Source organism: Erithacus rubecula, assembly GCF_903797595.1.
Source record: "Erithacus rubecula genome assembly, chromosome: 18".
Classification (NCBI taxonomy): domain Eukaryota; kingdom Metazoa; phylum Chordata; class Aves; order Passeriformes; family Muscicapidae; genus Erithacus; species Erithacus rubecula.
Window position 1 is genome coordinate 8978338 of NC_136670.1, and position 21282 is coordinate 8999619.

General features: G+C 45.3%; 1 protein-coding gene across 1 annotated transcript in view; it reads right to left on the reverse strand.

The window, feature by feature from the left end:
• Positions 1-457: 457 nt before the first annotated feature.
• The window catches only part of COL20A1 (collagen type XX alpha 1 chain), a 49567-nt gene continuing 28742 nt past the window's right edge, over positions 458-21282 (reverse strand). Inside the window, exons 22-39 of the mRNA XM_079321388.1 lie at positions 19402-19540; positions 16549-16691; positions 16092-16201; positions 15241-15399; positions 13169-13246; positions 12459-12545; positions 10312-10365; positions 9438-9533; positions 8857-8910; positions 8440-8493; positions 8060-8113; positions 6665-6736; positions 5947-5982; positions 4612-4678; positions 3627-3815; positions 2225-2302; positions 1283-1438; positions 458-790 (exon numbers count right to left, since the gene is read on the reverse strand). Coding sequence (XP_079177514.1) covers positions 777-790; positions 1283-1438; positions 2225-2302; positions 3627-3815; positions 4612-4678; positions 5947-5982; positions 6665-6736; positions 8060-8113; positions 8440-8493; positions 8857-8910; positions 9438-9533; positions 10312-10365; positions 12459-12545; positions 13169-13246; positions 15241-15399; positions 16092-16201; positions 16549-16691; positions 19402-19540 — 1640 coding nt within the window. The 3' untranslated portion in view covers positions 458-776. The remainder of the gene's footprint in view (positions 791-1282; positions 1439-2224; positions 2303-3626; positions 3816-4611; positions 4679-5946; positions 5983-6664; positions 6737-8059; positions 8114-8439; positions 8494-8856; positions 8911-9437; positions 9534-10311; positions 10366-12458; positions 12546-13168; positions 13247-15240; positions 15400-16091; positions 16202-16548; positions 16692-19401; positions 19541-21282) is intronic.

A 21282-nucleotide genomic window follows, 5' to 3' on the forward strand; every position in this document is an offset into this window, starting at 1 on the left:
GGTGTAACACAATTACCCCCATGTCATGTGGGTAAAAGCCAGACTCAGAGCTGTTCAATATTCCACCTGATAAAATGTAAAGTAGCTACTCAGCCTGCAGGAAGGAGATGTGGAAAAGGCTGTAGGTTAATCTCCAGCTCCTCTCAGCACAGGGTTGTGACTCATGTGAGGCTTGGCCTGAGTTACCAAGCCCCAGAGGAGTTAACAGAGGTTTGTCACATCACAGTGAGGTGATCTCTGGCTGCAGTGTTTGTGTACAAAACACCCCTGCAAGGAAACCATCAGCACTCTGCCAACAGCAGCAGCAGCCAAGATGGTGCTAGACTTTGTTACCTTGGCAGCCAACAGAAAATTCAGCTTTGCTCCAGTGGATTTGCTTTTTGGTCACGAGGTGCTGCATTTCTCTGTGCTGGGGACACACAACAACTGGTAAAAAGAAACCACAAGCAGACAAACAGGCAGAGATTATCTGTTATTTCTGAGCATTTCAATACAGTATTTCTTTTTCTTACAAGTCTGTCAGCCTGAGTGTCCAGATGTGCCTTTGTCTTGCTGTGGGACGTGCAATGTGAGTTTGAGCACTGCAGTTGTGCAGACAGACAGCTCAGCCAGACACAGGATGTGGAGTTTGATTGACTTGTCCATACAGAAATGATGAGGCATTAAAAAACATAGCACATCTGCTATTTGGGTTGCTGCTTCTTGTGGAGTTGTGGACTTTTCTTCCAGAGATTTCCAGGGAAAGGGGATGTCTCCAGCTGCCTCTGCCCCAGCCATCAGGGAACAAAATCTGTGTGTGGAAAGGATGAGGCCACTGAGCAAATGAATAAATCAGTGTCAGGGCCTGAGAAGGAATGGCACAGAATTAATCCCTTTCCCTTGTAAACCTTTTGTTCCATGCCAGTGAATTTCTTCATCACCCTGGTCTTTGTCTCACTGAGCCTCCATGAAATGTAAATTTAGGAACTGAGGAACTGTCCCTCCCTCCATCCCCCATGGAAACATTGCTGGGGACACAAAAAACTGATCCCCCATGATCACTCCCCAGCTGCTTCACTACTCTGCAGTTATGTGTTAATCCATGAAGGATGGCTGAGGAACAGCCCATGGAACTGGCTTTTATCCATGTGGGTTGCAGGGGAATCACCCTGACAGCTTTGCAGAGGAGGCTTTGCAGGAATGATGGTGCCTGAGGATGAGCAGAGGTCTCTGCCTGGCTTGAGAGAAATAACCAGAGACCAGCCATAAAATCAGCTTTTGTACTGACATAGTCAGGACTTACCTCTTCTATCAGCCTCATAACATCCAGAGAAATCACAGTCCCCTGGATGTCCAGGCTGCCCAGGCTGCCCTCTGGCACCAGGGAAACCTGGAGGACCAGCATTCCCAGGAAAACCCTTGGGACCTGGCTTCCCCTGCACAACTTCTCCTGGTGGGCCTGCAGAAGGAGAAGCACAATAAGCTGTAGCACATCTGCTTTATCTCTTCTGTATTTTCCTCCATCTTACATGGAAGGTAATTTTCTGAGCATGGATTCCTCTTTTTGGTGGATAAATAGGACTTGCCTGCTGGAAAACCTGTTCTGAATCCCAATACCTGTATCCCAGTATTCTTGACCTTAAGAGTGCCCAGCTTGGCTAAAAATGGAGCCTGGTTATGAAAACCCCAAATCCACCTACATGTTAATGCAGAGAATCACCTTAACCCCAGGATCCATCCCAGAGTCATTGAGTTTTGTGTCTTTACCTCTCAAGTATAGAGAATTAAATGAAGAATGTGTTTGATCACACTCTTTTGACAGTTCCTGGTTTGTTATGCCAGTGGCAAACTTCCCACAGATCCCAAGTGGCAGGGATCAGGATGGAGGAGTACTCCAAATCCTCACAGATTACTCACAAACCCTTATGTTCCACAAGCTGAATTTTCAGAGCTTCTATCCCCTGAGCATCTGGTCTTGCATGCAAAAAGACAGAAAAACTAAAATTCAGGTCCTCAAGACACATCATCCCTGGCAATGGGTACCAGAGGGAAGAAGCTGCCTGCAGTGATCTTTTGCAGTTTAGCAGAGAGGAGCCACTGAGGATGCTGCCAGCAGGGCTGTGGTGGGAAGGTCAGTCCAACCCCACCACAAAGGTCCTTCAGCTGCATGATGCTTTGAATCTGAGAGCTGGTGGCCATCCCCTGGCCTTGCTGGATCAACAAACAGGGGTTGTGGTCACTCTACCTGTTCTTCCCCTGGGTCCTTGGCTCCCTTCCTCACTGGCTCCAGACATCCCTTTCTCTCCTTTGGGCCCTGGGGCACCTGTTCACAGATAAGAGATGTTAAGTTAAGATAGGTGTTGCTTCACTGTTATCAAATTTTACCTGAATTGAGGCTCCTGCAGCCTCTCCATGAGACAAAGTGGAGTCACAGCCCTTGGCAACACTGAGAAACATCCACTTGCTTTCATTCAGCCTGGGCACCCACTCTTGCTGTGACCAACAGGGCACTGGTTCCTTTGATCCAAGCAGCACTGATTTGCAGTCCAATAGGAGTGGGAATGAACATTTTTCACAGAGAAATTCGTAGCAATATTGTTACTGCACCAGCCTGAGGGTCAGGCTCTGTGCTCTTCATGTGGATCAAACAAATCCCAAAGCTGAACTGTCTCTTTGACCAGGTGCTGGTTAGCCAGGATTGATGTTTTCCTGCTAAATTACATGTGAAACCAGTACCTCTCAGAGAGAACAGGTATATTTTGATAAAACATGATTTTTCATTGTTTTAAGATGAAAATATTTTGGTCAGCCATGTCCTTCAGGTGGTATTTCATTGAGATTCATCTTCTGCCCTCTCCTGCTTGACAGGCTGGAAAAATCTGCAGGTTGTTACTCCCTTCTCTCTGAAGTGACATTTTGATAAGTTCTGCAGGTACCAGCTAAGACTGACTACTGCAGGAGGAAGGGGTTAAACAACATTTCCAGTTACTCAGTGGTGTTAGGACACTGTTGAAACCAATGTTGGTTTTTTTTGTTTTGTTTTTTGACAGGCAATTACTTGAGCCACTGACAAACCTTGTCTGCAAATCCAAGTAAAACAACTCCCCACCTTTCACTCATTCCTGTGCAGTAACTGAGGCCACTTCTGAGATTGCATTAATCTATTTCTTTAGTCATGTCTGAGTATTTCATTGCTGAAACTACTGCTCCAGAAACTTACTTCCCCTTTAAAAATTGCTGCAGTTGCCTCATGCCTTCCACCAGTGTTTTCCAACACTCCTCATTTCTGCCCAAAGCTGATCTGTTCCACCACCATGTGTTCACCCAAATGGCTGTTTTTTTCTGTTGGAAAATCCTCCTGCCCTCTAAAATTAAACTCTCCATCCCCCCAAACCTACAAAGGTTGCTAAACTGGCCTTTCCTTCCATGCAGAGTTTGAAAATAGAGTGGGCTGCATGTGGCTTCTCCCTGCTTGTTGAGATTTAAAATTTGAGAGTCTCTTCCTAGAATGGGGAAGTCCAAAGGGAAAACAGCAATGAAATGAGATAATATCATGGATTATCTATACAGTGCTGCTTGAGGCACTGAGATTTAGTTCAAATATCAAAAATGCAGTGAGAAATGCTCATGAACACTTGTGTCCATACCTCTCTCTCCTGGATATCCATCTTTGCCTGGCTGCCCAGGAGTCCCATTTTCTCCTTTTTCTCCACTGCTCCCAGGTGGGCCTGGAGGACCTGGTGGTCCTGGTTCTCCTGGCTTTAACCTTTCCTCCCAGATGGGAACTGGCTTCCTTGCATGTTCATGTATGAATGAATCAAATTTCAACACATGAGCTGAGAAGGCAAGATAGAAAATAAACATTTCCTTGGCTGGGAAATTCAGAAGGATTCTGTTTAAAAAGGTACTTAGAGTGATCAGCTAGTGCTAAAAAGCTGTCAGTCCAAGGTGAGAAGATAAAGATGGGCAGCTGAGTGATGACTTTTCTGCCTGGGCTTCTCTTTGTGCATCACAGCACAGGAGCTTTACAGAACTGCCTCATCTTGGGAGGAATCAGCATATATTGCTGAAAGAACAATTTCTCTTAAATTAGTGTCAAGTTTTTCCATTTGAGAAATAAAGGAGGCTTTGCAAAACACCAAAGGGTTTTGCAAATAAATATTTTGGAGGTCTTTTCTGTGCTGATGCCACCTGACAAAGCCAAAGTGTTGCTTAGAGCCTGAGATGGGACATGTGCTGTTGGTGGTGCTCAGCAGGGCACAGGGTGGTGGAGCTGCTGGGGTTACTGCAGCTTCAGGCTGTCTCTCCTCTGGTTTTCCACTCCTGGAGAGTCACAGGATCACAGATCACAGACTGGTTTGGGTTGGAAGAGACCTTAAAGCTCATAAGGCTTCACCTACCTTGCCATGGCAGGGACAACTCCCACTGCCCCAGGGTGCTCCAAGCCCCATCCAACCTGGCCTTGGGCACTTCCAGAGATGGGGCAGCCACAGCTTGTCTGTGCCAGGGTCTCAGCACCACCACAGGAAACAATTTTATATCTAATACAAATCCAGTCCTTCATCTTAAAACCATCACCCCTTGTCCCATCACCCCACGACCAGACTCAGGAGCTGGGCTGGTTCTACTCACTCTGAATCATCCTCTCACAAGCCTGGCTAACGAGCTGGTAAATTGTGGCCAAAGACTGTGGTTCCCCCTAAAATGAAGCATTTTTTAAAAAATTAAGAAAAAAAGGAAATATTAATATCTTTTAGAAAGGATCGATCTCATAATGCATGAAAGCTTTCAGCCCATTCATTTTCTCTGCTTGAGTTCCAGAGATATTAATTACTGTGAAATGCAGCTCTATTTATTTATCATGAAGCTCTGAAACCAGAAAATTGAAACTGGAAACATCAATAATTGCTTGTCTCCTGCACATCAAAAAGCCCAGACCGAATCTAAATAATTAGCAAAAAAGGGAGAGCAAATTTCACCCTCACATTTTATCAGAAAAGATGCTAAGTCTATAACTCAGTGTTCTGTGATATGTAAAACATTTAGTATGATCAGATATTACCATGTCTTATCTTTGACTCCATCTTCTATAAATATTTATTCTTACTGTATTTTGCATAAATCATATACAATGGGCCTTTCAGAAAGTTTTAGTAAAGTAGAGAAAAGCAATAAAAATGCAAAAACCTGCTTAAAAACAAACATGGTTGTGAAAATTCATACCTAATTCACCTGCTTCCAGAACTGTTTATAAAATACACATCTCTGTCTGGATCACAGTGCAGATAATCCAGGCTTTAAAAAAATGCCCTGTTTAACACCCAAAGGAGGGGGAAATGGAAAGTCCCAGTGTAAAAAAAAAAAAAAAAAAAAAAAAAAAAAGTCTAGAAAAGGAAAAGCTGGTGGGATTAGAAGGAGAACACTCTTAAAAATTATAATTCTGAGGCATTGACTTGAGACAAAAGCACTTCATCCTTGCCTGAAGACAAATTTGCATAAGTCAGTCTTGGCAATGACTCCTAGAAAGTCATGGAATTCTGATATAACCAGAAATCAGGATGAGAAAAACTTGAAAAACTTCCCAACAAAATAACCTTCCAAGGCAGAGTGGCTGTCCTGACTGCCAAGGTTCTGTGTTGGGGCAGTGACAGTGATTTTTACAAATGAGTCTCCTTTTGCAACACATTAAACCAGAACAAAGTGGAGCCAAGCAGGTTTTGGTTTTTCCCTTCTCAGCAAAGAATGGATTTGCATTTGATATTTCTGCTTCATTGCTACCCTGATCCTAAGGAGCTCCTGGCTGCTGTGGGATTGTTGATATCCCACCAGCCCAGCCTGGGCAGGTTAAAGGAAAGGCAACAAGCAATAGGTACAACAACACTGCAGAGGTTTGGCTGATAATTGTAAGCAAAGTTTGCAGTTCAGGTTACCACATTCACTGTTTTGAGGTGCACCAGAAAAACTTACTTTCTCTCCTCTTTCTCCTTTGGGACCTGGCAGCCCCTATAGGGGAAAAAATTAAAAATAAGGAAGTGTAAGGAAAGGAAGAACAGAAAACAAACAAAGAAATTCGTGGGGGTGTGGGTTGTATTAGTGGGACATGGAACACAAAGTTTGTTTCTCACATTCTTCTTATTTCCTTGACCTCATGGCAGTGATTGCAAGAGCTTTAAGTCCTTACTTGAAAGTATGAACTCATACTCAAACACTTTGCTTTCAAATAAAATGTATAATAAATCAGTTACTGGAGCAGTGGGATATGCACTATCAACAGGGATGCAGAAACTCCTCAGATGTGCTCTTAGAATAGATTTCCCAGCAGGACAGGTGGATTTTAACAACCGAGGAGAAATACCTGTGACATTTCCATCTGTGGTTTCAACTACATGCCCAATGTTGGCTGCTCCAGCTCAGGAGTAACTTTCTTGCTTTATTCCAGAATCTTAGACCAGAAATTTGTTTAGATTTTGTGTAGCAGGTGAATCTGACCAAAGGGAGGTGGGATTTGTTGAATGTTTTATCAACAGATCAGTGGCCTGGACTTTGAATGCCCAGACATCCCCTTAAGGAGGATGAGTGTGAATTTAAACCATTCTTCAGACCCATAGCTGCTGTGGGAGCAGCTCATTTCCATTCTATTATTCCATGTCTTGGCTTTCTTTGAGACCTAAAAGCAGAAACTTACTGTTGGCCCAACATCTCCTGGAGGTCCCTTCTCACCACTGCTGCCTCGGGTGCCTGTGGCTCCTTGGAAACCCTGCAGACATTACAGATTAAAAAATCAGTTATTTCCTAACCTTTTTTTTTTCTGTTCAAGGGCTCCAGGGGCACCTGTTGTGGGAGTTTAGAGGACTCAAGCAAGGGAACAGTGACCTTAAGTTTCCTGTGCAGCCACGAGCCCACTGTTCAAAGCACATTGTGTGTGTCATGCTCACATCATTTCCCATCACCATCTCAATTATGGCCAAGCCAGCAAAGCTGAGTTTTGCCAACAAACTCTAGTGTAGTTTATACCCTACAGGCTTTTGATCTTTTATTATATATTCAGATTTAGACATAGCTTAGGGCACAACCTTCTTCTTCAGCCTCCCAATACCACATGGTTGTTTTCTTTTTCCTTTAAAACAGTGCTGGCCTCTATTATTTTACAATATCAACAGCAGCAGAGAGAGTAGGAAGTGCCTTCTGTGGTCATCTCCTTTTTGTGAGCTATCTGAGCCATAAAGAAAAGAAAAAAAATCAGCCAAAAACAACTAGCAGAAATACTTTGGTTTAGGATTTCCCAGCTGTTACATTTGAACTCAGTAGGTATTAGCAACTTTTCTGAATGGTGAAACTGAGAAAAGGTTTCAAGGCAGCAGCAGAACAGCTTTCAGAGCCTGCTCTGAAGGTGACACTCCTTTCCTCAGATTTGAAAAGCTGAGGCTCAATCCTGCCAGCTCCACATATTCCCAGGATGAACAAGTCAAAGTTTTGAGCCTAATTCAACCTTGGCTCCTATAAATAACTTAGCACAACCACTGCCAAATTCCTTATAATTCAGTGGAGAGACTCAGCTGTGAGATTCAGTAACTTCTCAGGTCCACCAGCCATCAACTAAACCCAAATTTGGGTCAATTTCCCAAGTAAAATGAAGTGTTCCTGGGGTGCCTTCCAATTAGGAGCTGTAAATCAACAGATCTTAAAGTTCTGCTACCCAGGGCACAACTGAGTGCAACTACACCCATGTAAATCCAGCCCTGGCAGCAGATCCTGGCAGTGATGTGGGTGGAAACCTTTCACATCCTCCAGTCTAACAAACCAAATCACCTCCAACTCAACCAACAGCTGGAAAGCCGTAGTGTCAGGAAAGTGAAAACAGCAAAGAAGAATCTCCTCACTGGGATGAAGTTCCCTCAGGACTTGCCAGGGAAGCCAAGGATTCTCTCCTTACAGTGGGGGTGGCAGGGAAAGGGGGTTCCTGCACAATATGTCCCCATGGTACCCCAGGAAGGGGGTTTGCCCTGACACTTCCAGGTGAAAGCATAAAACTCTGCTGAGGAGCAGGTTTCAGAGTGCATCACTCACAGGGAGTACTCACCCTTGGTCCAGGAGGTCCTGGAGGCCCAGCTGTGCCTTCTAGTCCCCTCACCCCCTGCAAAGCCAAATCCAGTCATTTACTCACAAGGAGATTCTAAGAGACCTCATCAGCAGTGAGATTATTTTTCCATGTGCTGCTTTTAGCAGGGACTTGCTAAAGATGGGTAAAAAAAGCATCTGTCAAGCAAGAAGGGCAGTATCTGCTCAAATTTGGCCAAACCTTACATGATCCCATTTCTTTTTCCCCCCAATTTTTCTGGCTTTGTGAAAAGACCATTCACTTCTACACTGAGTGCACTGGGATGTTTTGGTCTCTGCTGGGACCCTCCCAGCAGATTTTTAGGCAGCCATGCACAGAACCTCAGGGGTGAGGTGTTTTACCTTTGCACCTTGAAGTCCATCCTTGCCTGGAGCTCCCTGCACACCAGGAATGCCCTGTAAATCAGAAATGCTGGGTAAGGTCAGCATCTCATTATCATTGCCCTAATTCATCTGGTAACAGAGGACAGAAGAGAAAGGTCAAAGAAGAAAGAGAGTTATTCATGACATAGAGCAGAGAGTGTTATCCCAGCTTTAATTCAATCATATCCAGCTTCCAACAGGTCTATCTCTCTTACACCAAGTGACTCAGTTTCCCTTGGGATGGCATTCCAAATGACAGACATTTCCCAACAGACAAGAGCAACAACTTTTCAGATTTGCTTAAAGTAGTTACTCAAAAAAAAAAAAAAAAAAAAAAAAAAAAAAAAAAAAATGGAAATCTTTGGGACAAGCAGAAGGAATGGTGTTTACCATTACCTGCATGCCAGGGATTCCAGTATCTCCTTTCTCTCCTTTAATTCCTGGTGGCCCCTTGGATTAAAACAGAAGCACACAGTTGGGTGTGTGGCAGAACCCTTTAAGGAAAAGAGCATCCTGCTGCTCCACATCCATGTCCCAGGTTGTTCCTGCTCCCTGCAGTGTTCCAGGGTAATTTACAGCCACAGCATGTGCACAGGGATTCTGCCATCCCAGACAAGTGGCAGCCCTTGCCACTACTCCCTGCCAAGCAATGATGATCACTGGAAAGAGAAATGCCTGAATATTCATAGAATATCCTGGGTTGGAAGGGACCCCACTGGGCTGCTTTCAATAAAAGCCCATTAAGGAGAGTCTGGACAAAAGCAGGCTTTGGCCAGAATGATGAAGTGCAGGGCCTCATCAGCATAAAACCCAGTGATTGTCATCTCACCCTCTGCAGCTGTTGGGCTGTTAGTGAGGGTGATGTAAGTACATAAATCACAGCATTGACCCCCATTTCTGAGACAGGCTCTAACTGTGAACAGAGAAGAGCAGCTGACAAAAAAAAAAAAAAAAAGGCAGTGGAAGAGGTCACATACCACAGGGCCCTGAACTGTGATCCCTTGGGAACCTGGAGAGCCTTGCTGGCCACTGGGACCTGCTGGTCCTACTTGTCCAGGTGGGCCTGGTTCACCCTGAAACCAAAGACAAGGAAACAATCACAGGGGAAGTGCTTGGTGCCTGCACCCCTCGTGGGCTGCACTGCATGGCCTGGGTCAGCAGAACCATCTACAGGATTCCAGATTAAACTGGGGCACTGAGGGCATCTCCAGTATCCTCAGCTGCCTTTGCATGTTAGGTTCAAGGTTTTGGTCCATCTTTCATAATAGAAGCAAAGCTGCAAAGGGTGTTCAGTTCACCTTCCCAAGCAGTTATTCCTGTTATTCAAGGCAGTCGGAGAGCAAAGCGAAATATTCTCAGATAATTTCTGAGATCTGTGTCCATTCTCATTCCCTCCCCCAAACCCTTCCCCTGCAGCCATGCTGCTTTCCCAGATGTCATCCCAAAAAATTGGGGCCAGTGCTCTGCCCTGTGCTGATCCATGGGGCAGTGAACACTTGCACCAGGGTTTGCTACAGTCCCCAGGGCTAGGGAATTCAGACCCAGTCATTCCTCATGCTCGCCTCAGGGCTGTGGTTCCCTCTCTGCCTCCCTCCCCAGGGCAGTACCAGTGTGTCTGAAAAGGAGGTTTGGCAGCACAAAGCCTGACCTGTCCAGCACAGCTGCTCTCAGAGGACATTGCTGACCTTGTGCTGTGCATTAATTCAGCACAATCAGGCTCATCATCTCCATTTCCAAAGCCTGACTGAGCATTTAATTAATAATAAGTGATCCCATCCTCCTCCATGTGTTGTTGAGAGTCTGTTTGGGCTCAGCTTGGTGCAGTGAGATAATCTCCAGTTTAGGACTCACCTTGGGTCCTGGCTCCCCCTGCTCCCCCTGAGGTCCTCTCCTTCCAGGGCTGCCCTGCCAGTGGGACACAAAGATCATCACATTTATTGCACTGCAACCAGGAGCCTGGGGGACAGAACTCTGCATTTCACTGCCCCACACTAAGAGATGCTTCCTGCCCACAGGGCTCAAAAGAAATAGAGACAAGAAGAAAATTAATTGAGTTGTCCAGGAAATGCAGGAAAGTGAAGAATAAAGTAACAGCCCAGCCCCTCCATGACCAGCATTGAGAGCACAGCAGAGACAGATGAAGTTTCAATTTTTAACCTCCCTCCAACTCTCTCTGAGTGGATCCATGCTGAGACAAGGTCTCATATGGAGAAGGAGGAAAAGGGGTGCTCACATCAACACTCTCATTGGAACTCAGTTGGGTTTCACACTCTCCACCCCACAGAACTGACACGAGCTGAGATCAGGGACAGACCTGGCTTAGCTCTGCCTCTGCCTAACTCTGGGTGGGGAAAAGAAACCAATCTTCTGACCTGAACTCATTTTGTGTGAACTTTTGACATCTTAATCTGAACATTGCTATTCTTGAATCCAAAAAAAAACCCCATGGATTTGAATTGAGAAGCACAGGCAGGGAACTTTGGGAAAGGTGTTTCCAGAAGTGCCCAGAAATCCATTTCAGAAGCCAGCTGGAGCTGGTCAGACACTCATTAAGGACAGTGATAAACACAAGGTGGGACATGTCTTGCTAACTGGAGTTTTAAAAATAGCAGCGAGTGCTGTTGTAACTGCAGCAAATTACCAAGAGTTCAGTGGTGTGAGGAGAAGGTTATGTGTCAAAACCAGATTTCCTCTGATGCTTTAAAGTCCTGCTCTTTAAGGAGTTGTCTGTGGAAATGCTTAAACCACAGGGCAATGCAAGCTGGTAATTATGCACTTAGGATATTGGAGCAAACTGTGACAGTGGAGTGTGCTGTTAATTAAACTTCCACCGGAATGAGCAAGTAATTACTCTGCAATGAGGCACAGAATTGAGCTCACAGCTGAACCACAGGTCAGTGCAGGAGGTGATCTGAGACCTTTTCACTTGAAGAAGGAGGCAAACGTTTCCGTGATGGTTATTTTCCAGGAGAAAAGCACCTGGAGAGGTTGAACTCAGGTGCTCTGGACAGGCTGTCTGTCAGGTTTCAGCTGCCTTGTGCAGATCAAATATTCTTCCCCAGATTTTCCAAAAGCAAAATTTTCAGAACTGCTTCCTAGTGTTTAACAGGAATATTTTCTCCGGGGATTTCAGCCCATGATGACTTTCCTGCATCCATAATGGATAGAGCAGAATTTATGCCCTTTTTCCTGAGCATACTGAATATGTAATGGCTGTTTTCTCTTCCCCCTCATTTCTTCAGGGTTTTCTTGCAAGTGACATTCACTGAACAGAAAGAGAGCTTTGGGGACAGACAGGATAGCAAAGTCTCCCCTTTCTCTTTACACTGTCCACCCACACAGACACTTACAAGGCTCCAATTTAACACAGGATCCAGATAGGATTTTTTTTTTTTTTGAGTTGCTTTTTCCTTAAATTTACAGAGAGTTTCAGAGCCTCCAATCCATGAAATCTCTGCAGACACTGAGGGTGACCTGTCCTCCTCTCCTAAGAGGATTAATGTGGAACCAGGAGCTGCTCAGCCTGTTCCCAGCTGCAGCTGTTGCCCTGCCAACTCTCCATTTCCCCATTTCATCACCATCCAAAATACAAAGAGAAACTCTCAGCCTTGCCCTGGAAAAGCTCCTTGAGTTAGGATGAGAGGAAAAGGCCTCCAGTTGCACCAGGGGAGGTGTAGATTGGACATGAGGATAAAACTTCTTCACCAAAAGTGTTGTCAAGCCCTGGCACAGGGTGCTCAGGGCAGGGCTGGAGTCACCATTTCTGCAGGGACTTTTAAAAAGTGAAGATGTGGCTTTTGGGGACACAGTTTAGAGCTGGGCTTGGCAGCTCTCATTATTGGGTGGACTCAATGATCTTCAGGATCTTTTCCAGCCTGAATGATCCTGTGATTCTCAAACCTCAGAGAGCCCCAGGGGTGTTTCCCAAAGCCCAACATGCTGTGACAAATGAAGCAACAGCAGCACAAGCAATCCCCCAGGTGGGAGGGAGAACTTACAGGGGGCCCTGGGGGTCCTGGCAGGCCTGGGTGCCCAGAAGTGCAAGAACAGGCAGGAGCCAAAGTGGGGCAGGTGTCCTCATCCCTCTGCAATGAAATCAAGCCAAAACCAGCCATGAGCAGCTGCACAGCAAGAGCAGGATGGATCACAAGTGCAACACTCAGTGTTTCAAAATTCAGTTTTTTACTTAAGAAAAGACTTTTTTTTTCTACTCCACTGAGAGATTTTTGTGAGCAATCGAGTGCTTAATTTTTTTTGTTGAATAACAAATTTAGACCAAAAAAAAAACCCCAAAAAACTATGAACCAACCCTGCCTGCAATATGCAAAACACATATTGGAAGATAATTTTCTCCTTTCTACATATTTATACACCCCACAGTTCTCTGTGTTGAGAAGTGAGAGGAAGAGTGGGGGATGTTCTGCCTTGGGGCTGAGCTGGCAGCAAAGCCCAGAACTGCCAGGGCTGCTGGATGAGGTCATGACAGGAAAAATATGCACTGCACCAGCATTGGAAGTTTTCCTTCTTCTTGAAGCAAACATAGTTTTGTTTACTTCACCAATAAACACGCTGATGTTATTCCCAAGAGTAAAAAAATGCTTTCCCTCTTAAGACTATCAAAATAATTTGTAGTGTCACTTCAGTGCCATGGACTTGTCCCTTCCTCCCCAGCCAATGTCAAGGAGCAGAGCATTGCCCTTTGTCTCACCAGTGCAGGGAGATCACAGCATCTGTCCTGCTCTGCCCCCACACTGCTGCACAGGATCTGCAGAGACTGCAGCTGGAACTGGGGAAAAAATAAAAAAGTTTGATAAGAAAGTAGCATTGGCTCCCACCACCCATCACCCAGTCTTATAAAGTTCAAGTGATAAAAATAATCATCAGGGATTCAATCAGGGATGATTTGACAGGATTCTGCTGTGTGATCCCAATTATAACTGTGCCCCAAAAAAGCCACAACATGAGAATTTGCCCCAGACTGAGTGTTCCACAAGCCCTCAGTTCTCTGTCCTGCCAAGCAAGTCAAAAAAGCAGCTTCACATCACATCTCCAGTTTACTCACAGCCCTGCTATAGCAGCAGGTTCCCAACTAATTGGGCTTCAGCACCATCAAAATGTGAAAGCAAACTTTGATTTGCTGCCCTTGGGGACATGGGGAGAAGGGTAAATGTGGCAGCAGCATTCGCCAGGGCAGGTGGGATCCCCTCCCCAGAAACTCCAACCAGTCTCTCACTGCCTCCCTCACAACAGCCACATCTCCCCATTCTGATTAACAAAAAAGCACATGCTGCACAAAGCCAAACAAAATAATGAGGCAGAGATTAATTTTTCTTTCCTTGACACCATTTCTCATCTTTTTTTTTCTTTTGCTCCATGTATTTAACAAGGAGCAAGCTGTACAGCCCAGGGAGGGTGACAGGCAGCATACAGATATAGATGAGCCCTGCAGATCAAGTGGCATTTAAAGATTCCTTAAATTAAATAAGGTTCCATGATAGCCAATAATGAGGCACTCTGTCTTCTCAAGGACAGCAGAGCTGTTGAAGATGTGCTTGAAAGGCAATGGGAGTAGGGATGGCACAAGGCTGTTTATTATTTGACCAGACCTGTCTAGCTAAGCTGCTAGCAGAGAGAATTTGAGAGGGACAAGGAAGGCACAGATTCCTGCCTTGATGGCCACAGGCTTGTGATCAAATTGCCAGAGAATTTATTTAGGAAACAAGTGGATACTGATTGAACACACTGTCTCCTGGTTTATTACACAGCAGACCCCATTTCTTACAGGAAATTCCCCTTTTTTTTCCTGTGTATCCCAGATTTCTGCCTCTCAATTTGCAGCTGGGGATGCACATAGAAGAAAGTGTTTTTATAGTGCTGCTTTGAGGCAAGGGAAGTTATAAATCACTTGATGAGCCATTTTCCCCTGGACTTCTAAATCTAAAAGCAGAGCCAGGTAGTAAGACCTTCACATCAGTGGTGAATGATTTCCTACAGCCCCACTAGAACCTTGTGAGTGATGAACTTGTCACTGATTCTGCACATACCTAACACTCCTGCTCTGGGGAGTAAGAATGGCACAGACAGACAGACAGAAAGGTGATTTTTCTCTGAGGACTGTGCAGAGGCCAGGACACCAAGTGCACACCTCCCCTTTCCCTGTCCCCTTGCAGAAGCAGCTCCCTGCAGAGCTGTGTGAAGCAGTCAGGACAGCCAGCACTCACTGTTGGGTTGGGGTTTTTCTCCAGCTGATAAAGAGCCTCTCTATGGGAGATTATTTCCCCCTCATTTGCATTCAGACAGACAAATCCAAACACACTGGAGACTGAGGCACACTTAGCTCTGCTGTCTGCAGCCACCAGCATTTCCCTACATGCTCCATGTGGGCTGATGTTCCCAAATTTCCCTGCAGAATCAATTCCCAAACCCTGCTGTCTGCTTCAGCATCTCAGTGCAGGAGCTGTGCTTCCCCAGCCCCGGGGGATGCAGCCAGCAGAAGGCTCCTCTGGGACACTCTCCTGCTGCCACCCCCACCACAGTCCCCATACCAAGGCAAGAGGCACAAAAACGCTCTCCCAGTGCTGGGAAAACTCCTTAAACCCAAGGGATCTGTGGGATCAGGATGCTGTGCTGGGAGGTGTTCAGATGAGGATGATGTGACAGTGCTGCCCGTGTCCCCAGCCCAGCCAGCCCCAGAGAGATGGGAGGTGCTCAGATGAGGGTGATGTGACAGTGCTGCCCATGCCCCAGCCCAGCCAGCCCAGCTCCCAGCCCAGGACTCACGGGCACGGAGCCGCTCCGGGGGCCCCTGGTCCGGGTCACTTTTCCCAGCATGATGAATCCAGCAGTGGAGATGCTGCCGAGGGTGTTGATGGATTTCTCTGCTATTTTCTTACAGTCCACATAGAGCTTGACCTTGAAGTGGCTCACGGCCACGTGCACCTGGCAGCAGGTGGAAAAAGCCGTGTTGGAGCTGAGGGGGTCTCACTGACAGCAACACCGCCTGCTGTCACCAAAACACCTCCTGCCCCATCCCCAGGCTGCTGCTGGCACAGGTGGGGTGTTTGTGATGAGTGAATGTATGGAGGGAGCTCAGGAGAAAGTTTTAGTGTGTGCTTTCCCCTGCTGATCCTCTCACCTGTCCTTTGGAGAAGTCTTTCTGGAGCTGAGTAATGAATCTGCTCACAGATACCCACAGAAAGAGCTCATCGCTCATTCAAGTGCAATACCTTTGCCAAAACCCCCACCCTATTATGTGTGATAAAGTGGTTTTTTCACAAGACTGGATTCTCTTTGCCTTTCATCCAGGGCTAAATGGTTACCAAAATTCTAAGTTCTAAAAAAAAATAATTATTGTTTTTTCATTTTTTTCTGCTTATAAAGACCTAAAAAACACCTCAATTTTTGGAGTCTGTGGAAAAAGGAAAAGGGAGAAATCATTATGTGGTGATCATATTTTGATCACAAGATCCACCTAAACTCTTTACAATTATGAATTTCAGCATATCAAAGAGGTTGGCCACTTCCCTGGCACTCAGGCTGCAAAGCATTTGGATAATCACTTGTTAGTTTGAACAATACTCCCTGACCAGAGTGAGATCATGAGCCACATTTCTCCCTCTCTTGATAAGGACCTTATGAAAGCTCCCATAGAATATCTTCTTCACTTCCTGCTGGTCAAAGGAGACTTCCTGTAAATCAGCCTTGTAGTCATGATTGAAATAAGTCAAGGATTTCTTACTGGCTGCAGGGAAAACACGACAAATAACTGCTCAGAAATTGATGTCACACATATACACAATAGTAAATAATTAGACTTAATGTGGAAGATTTCCTATGTTACCAAGAAGTACTTCTAAACAATGGATAAAATATATAAAAATAAAGAATATACTACAAGTAGAATAAAAATGAAAACATGTCTTTCAATTGCCCTGGGCAGTGTTTTAAATATGAGGTTGGCAGCCACCACAAAGCTTCCTGAGAAAATGCTGCTGAGTACGGAAAGCATTAAAATGTTCTAAGTGAGTTCTGCTGCTTGCAAGAGGCATGGAAACACCCAAATTTAACGTGTTTAGCAAGAAATCTTACGGTCAAGGTTAACACCCAGCAGGGGCTGGAAGTCCTCGTCCGTGACCTGCCACACAGCAAAGGGCTCCTTGGGGGTGTCGGGCAGGAGGCGCAGGAGGATGAGGATGGTGTGCTCGGGTGGGATGGAGAACAGGTGGATGTCACTGGAATGACACAAAGCAAGGATTTGAAAATATCAGGGATTTAAACTAGCAGGCAACATCCTGCAGCCTCCTCCCAGGGTTTGCTGGGCAGGGGGGCTGGAAAAGCTTTGCTCCCAGGAGTTGATGATGACGTGTTAGTGTCTTGGGTTGCAGTACAGGATGTGACCAAAAATGTGTATTCTATCACCTTCTGTTGAAACCAGGTGGAGCAGTGACCCTTATCTCCATGGGAGATATCCTCTGCTAATGGGCCATCTGTTAAAACCAGGTGGGGTAGTCATCTTTATCTTTTCAAAACCCATCATTCCTCCAGAGAGATATCTCCTGTTAATGGATCATTGTTTAAAACTGGGTGTGGCAGTGATTGGTATCTCTGTGGGAATTATCTCCTGTTAATGGGCCATTGTTTAAAACTGGGTGTGGCAGGGAATCTTACCCTGTGGGAGATATCTCCTGTTAATGGGCCATTGTTTAAAACTGGGTGTGGCAGTGATCTGTATCTCCTGGCACATATTATCTGTTAATGGGCAATCTTTAAACCAGCTGGGGCAATCATCTTTATCTTTCCACAGCCCATCCTCCCTCCAGGAGATATCTCCTGTTAATGGCCATTGAGTCCCAATGCGTGACTGATAAAATTACATCATCCCACTGGGAAATGCTCCACCCAGGGGGAGGAGCCAAGCCTTTCCTACCCAGATAAAAACTGAGATTTTGGACACCAAGGTACCTTCTTTCCACTAGATTCCAGGTCCACATCATCCCTGGACCTTCAGAGGAAAACTGCACCTTCTACAGGGGCACTGCTCCAAGTGAACCACATCTGCCACTGCAGGAGGATGCAGCCACCATTGAATGGGACTGCTGACAACACCCTGACTGACGAGGTGTCAGGTTGTATTCTGACTCTCAGTGGTTTTGGGATTGTTCTTTGTAATACTGTATTTCTATTTTAATTTTCCTAGTAAAGAACTGTTATTCCTATTTCCCATATCTTTGCCTGAGAGCCCCTTATTTTCAAAATTATAATAATTTGGAGGGAGGGGGTGGTTACATTCTCCATTTCAAAAGGAGGCTCCTGCTTTTTCCTAGCAAACACGTCCTCCAAGAACAGTCAGAAAGAGCCTGGGTCTGCTGGAGTCTGTGGTGAGTGATGAGTACTCAGGGGCTCTCTCCTCGTGCCTGAGAGATGCTCAGGTGGAGCAGTTGGGGTCAATCCATCCCTGCCAGAGCTGCTCAGGGAATGCCAAGCCACAGCGAGTGCAGCCTCAATGCTTTTGAGATGAGAGCTCAGTGGAGGCAGAACATCTCTGCCAGGTTCTAAAGCACTCCCCCAGGTTCCCTCTCTAAGAAGGAGGAATGGCTGCCATGTATCATGGGGTAAATCTTTAAACCTTGGCACAAAATTCTTGGCATAGGGACATGGTTTAGTGGCAGACATGGCAGCATTAGGGTAATGGTTAGACTCGGTGATTCTTCCAACCTAAATAATTCTATTATCCTAAATCAGTGTAAATGCCCTTCAGGGATAAGCACTGAGCCACAGAAAAGCCCCCTCTGGGTCCCCACATCCCAGCTGCAGGATTTAGGCTCAGCAGCTGTGAAAAGATACAAGGCAATAAGGGAAGGTCAAATTGGTTTTGCCTGAAGCACGCCTGTAATCTGAAACAGGACACATTGGCACAGCATAAACACAACCCACCAGGCATCTTTTCAGGACTGATTCATAAATAATACAACTTTTTTTCTTTCTCTCTCAGTTTCTGAAGGGGTAATGTCCTTGGAAAGGCATCCATAAGAGATGAACAAAAGGATTTGCCCATCATTTCCTGAGTATTTAGACAAAAGGGTTCTCTGAATCACCCCCACTCTGTTTACTCTAAGAAGCTTTGCCTCTTTGACTAAGATTAAGCAGTGGCTCAGTAATTAGGCTTTGAACAAAGTAGCAATGAATGTCAGGAGTCAGATCAGTCCTGATTCATAATCATAAAAAAGGAATGAGGTCACAGGAGCTGCCTGGCTTGCCTGGGACCCTGTGGAGAAGCTTCATATGCAATGGAATGGGGTCAAGGCACAACCCAGAGCCAGTGGCTGTTCCCTCTCATCAGTGCAGCACAGGCCGCAGAGAGCAGCTACAAGCGATATTTTCTAAAGCAAAGATCTCTCTCCAAACCAGAGATATTTGGGAGAAGGGATTGAAGATGAAAATGTGACCTCAAACTGCCATCCCTGAAGTGTGGGTGGCTGTGGACAGAATGCCTAAAGACTGGTGCAGTGTTCATACGTGACATGATCCTCATGTCCATCACAGCAACTAAAAAAGCTGGAAAAAAAGTGATTCTGTAAAACCAAAAACAGCACTGTGAAAACGTTTGGCTGTACAAATGTATAATAAATATTATTGCATCTTCTTAATTTCTACATGACAACTCATCTTAAAGAATATTTATTATTAAATAAATAATTTATTTATTTAATAATAAATTATTTATTTGATGTATTAATTTAATTTATTAAGGGCTTTTTCATTACTGCACCTCTATCTATCTTTTCAAACTACCAGTGGTTTCATTTAGCTCATCATATTTATCATTTATTTTGGAAGTTGCCAGTGGGACTGCACCATTCCTTCCCAAAATGACCTTCCTTTGCCATGCACGTGGCATGAGACTGAGGATGAGGATGGCAACATCCAGAGCTCTGCTCCCACCTGGTCCTCTGGGTGAGCTGAATGTCCCTGAACAGGGTGAAAACTCGGGACCCACTGAATACAAAGGGCTCCATGGCTACGCCTTTAATGGAGGAATATTCCTTCTCTACCAAGCCAAAAACTTCCATCATATCAAATCCTGGAACAAAGGAAAACAGAGAAATCAGTGGTTAGTCAGGAGTGCAAAAGAAGAGTAGGTTGAATAAGCACAGAGAAGGCAACAAGAGAAAATTCCCTTAATGACACAGCATCAGCTCGAGTGCACCCCTCAAATGGCAGCCAAGGAAAATAAGACTGTGTGCACATTTTTTGTAATCTCTTCCTCTTGGAGAAGAGTGGACAAAAGATGGAGACTTTCACAACAGTGTTTTCAAATCTTCAAAAAAAAAAAAAAAAAAAAAAAAAAAAAAGAATGAGAAAGATGTTACTCCAACGATTTCTTCTTTTCAACTACACTCAAAGTATTATCTTCAAAAGGCGTGGAATCAGTCCAGTAATTGCTAGCAGGGAGAGAAAATGATTTCTGCTCTTAAATGCCTTCTGTGTAAGAGCCAGGAAATAAATAGGAAAAAAACTTTAAAATACGAACTTTTCCATTTCTCTGTGTTTTCTGGAGGCACCCTGGGCTGACCTGCCTTGTGTAGGCTACAGATATTCTCCTCTGACACCTCTGACATCTTCTCTGGCTCATGCAGCTTCATCTCTCTCCCCCAGCTCATCATTAAAGCTCCAAGTCATTTTCATTTCAGTTTTCTGTTCAGTAGGACAAGATCTCACCATTTGGACTGTGTTTATCTGAGTTAGCAGCAGGCTGGGATGAAGGAGATGGTTCCTTCTTCAGCAAATGGAAGGGCTTCATTTCACTGTGGTGTGTTCAGTCTGGATTACCTCACCCTTCCACCATTCACAATCTTCTGCCCTTTCTTGGCTTGAGTTTTTGTTGCACCTGGGGGGTGGCCCTGGATGCTTTTGTTTTATTATTTTTTTTTTTAATATCCCAGCAGTACAAGGGAGTTTGCCAAAATAAATTACCTGCTTGAGGGCTATTTATCTCTGTTATGAAACTTCTGATGCTGAGACTTCCTTTAAAATGCACAGGAAGAGAAGGCTTGAGTCACAATTAAAAATGAATAGAAATGTAATCCCATTATTATCACAGTCATGGAATCATAGAGCAGCTTGAGTTGGAAGAACATCTTCAAGAACACCAGTCCCATGAGCAGGGATGTCACCTGTGAGATCAGTTTGCTCAGGGCCACATCCAGCCTGGGCTTGGGCAAAGGTGAAGGGACTCAACCATGGAGTAACCAGACCTGAGGACTGCAGGCAGCTCCTCAGGCTCACCTGTAACTCAGAACTCTCTGGGGAGGAGGTGATGCCCCTCCCTGGGCAGAGCTCACTGCTTCCTGAGCAAGAAACACTTGCAGCAAACCCAGCAGCATGAACAGCTCTCATGGCACACACAGGACAAAGGCAGAAAGGGAAGATTTTGCCCCAGCAAAATCCGTGCAGCCTGAGTGCAGAGAGCTCCTCTGGCAGCAAGATCTCCTCTGGAGAATGCACAGGTGATCCTGAGGACAGACTGGGAGTGTGACAGTCTGAGCAGCCCTTGTGAGTTAGGAATTCAGATCCTCTTGAAATTCAAGGGCTGTTTGAAGCTTCACCTCCTTAAGGCTGGTGAAAATCCTGCTGTGCAGCACTAACAGCCAAGAGCATGAGCTGATGGAGGAGCAGAGCATAATTCAGGCACTGAAAAATATTCTTCAGCCTGATAAAAGATATGTTCCAATTTTGGTTCTCCCCTTTTCCTTGGGACATTTTCCCCACACTCAGCTCTTGCATATGTCTGCAAATCAAGAGCAGGCAGTGTTTTCAGTCCCA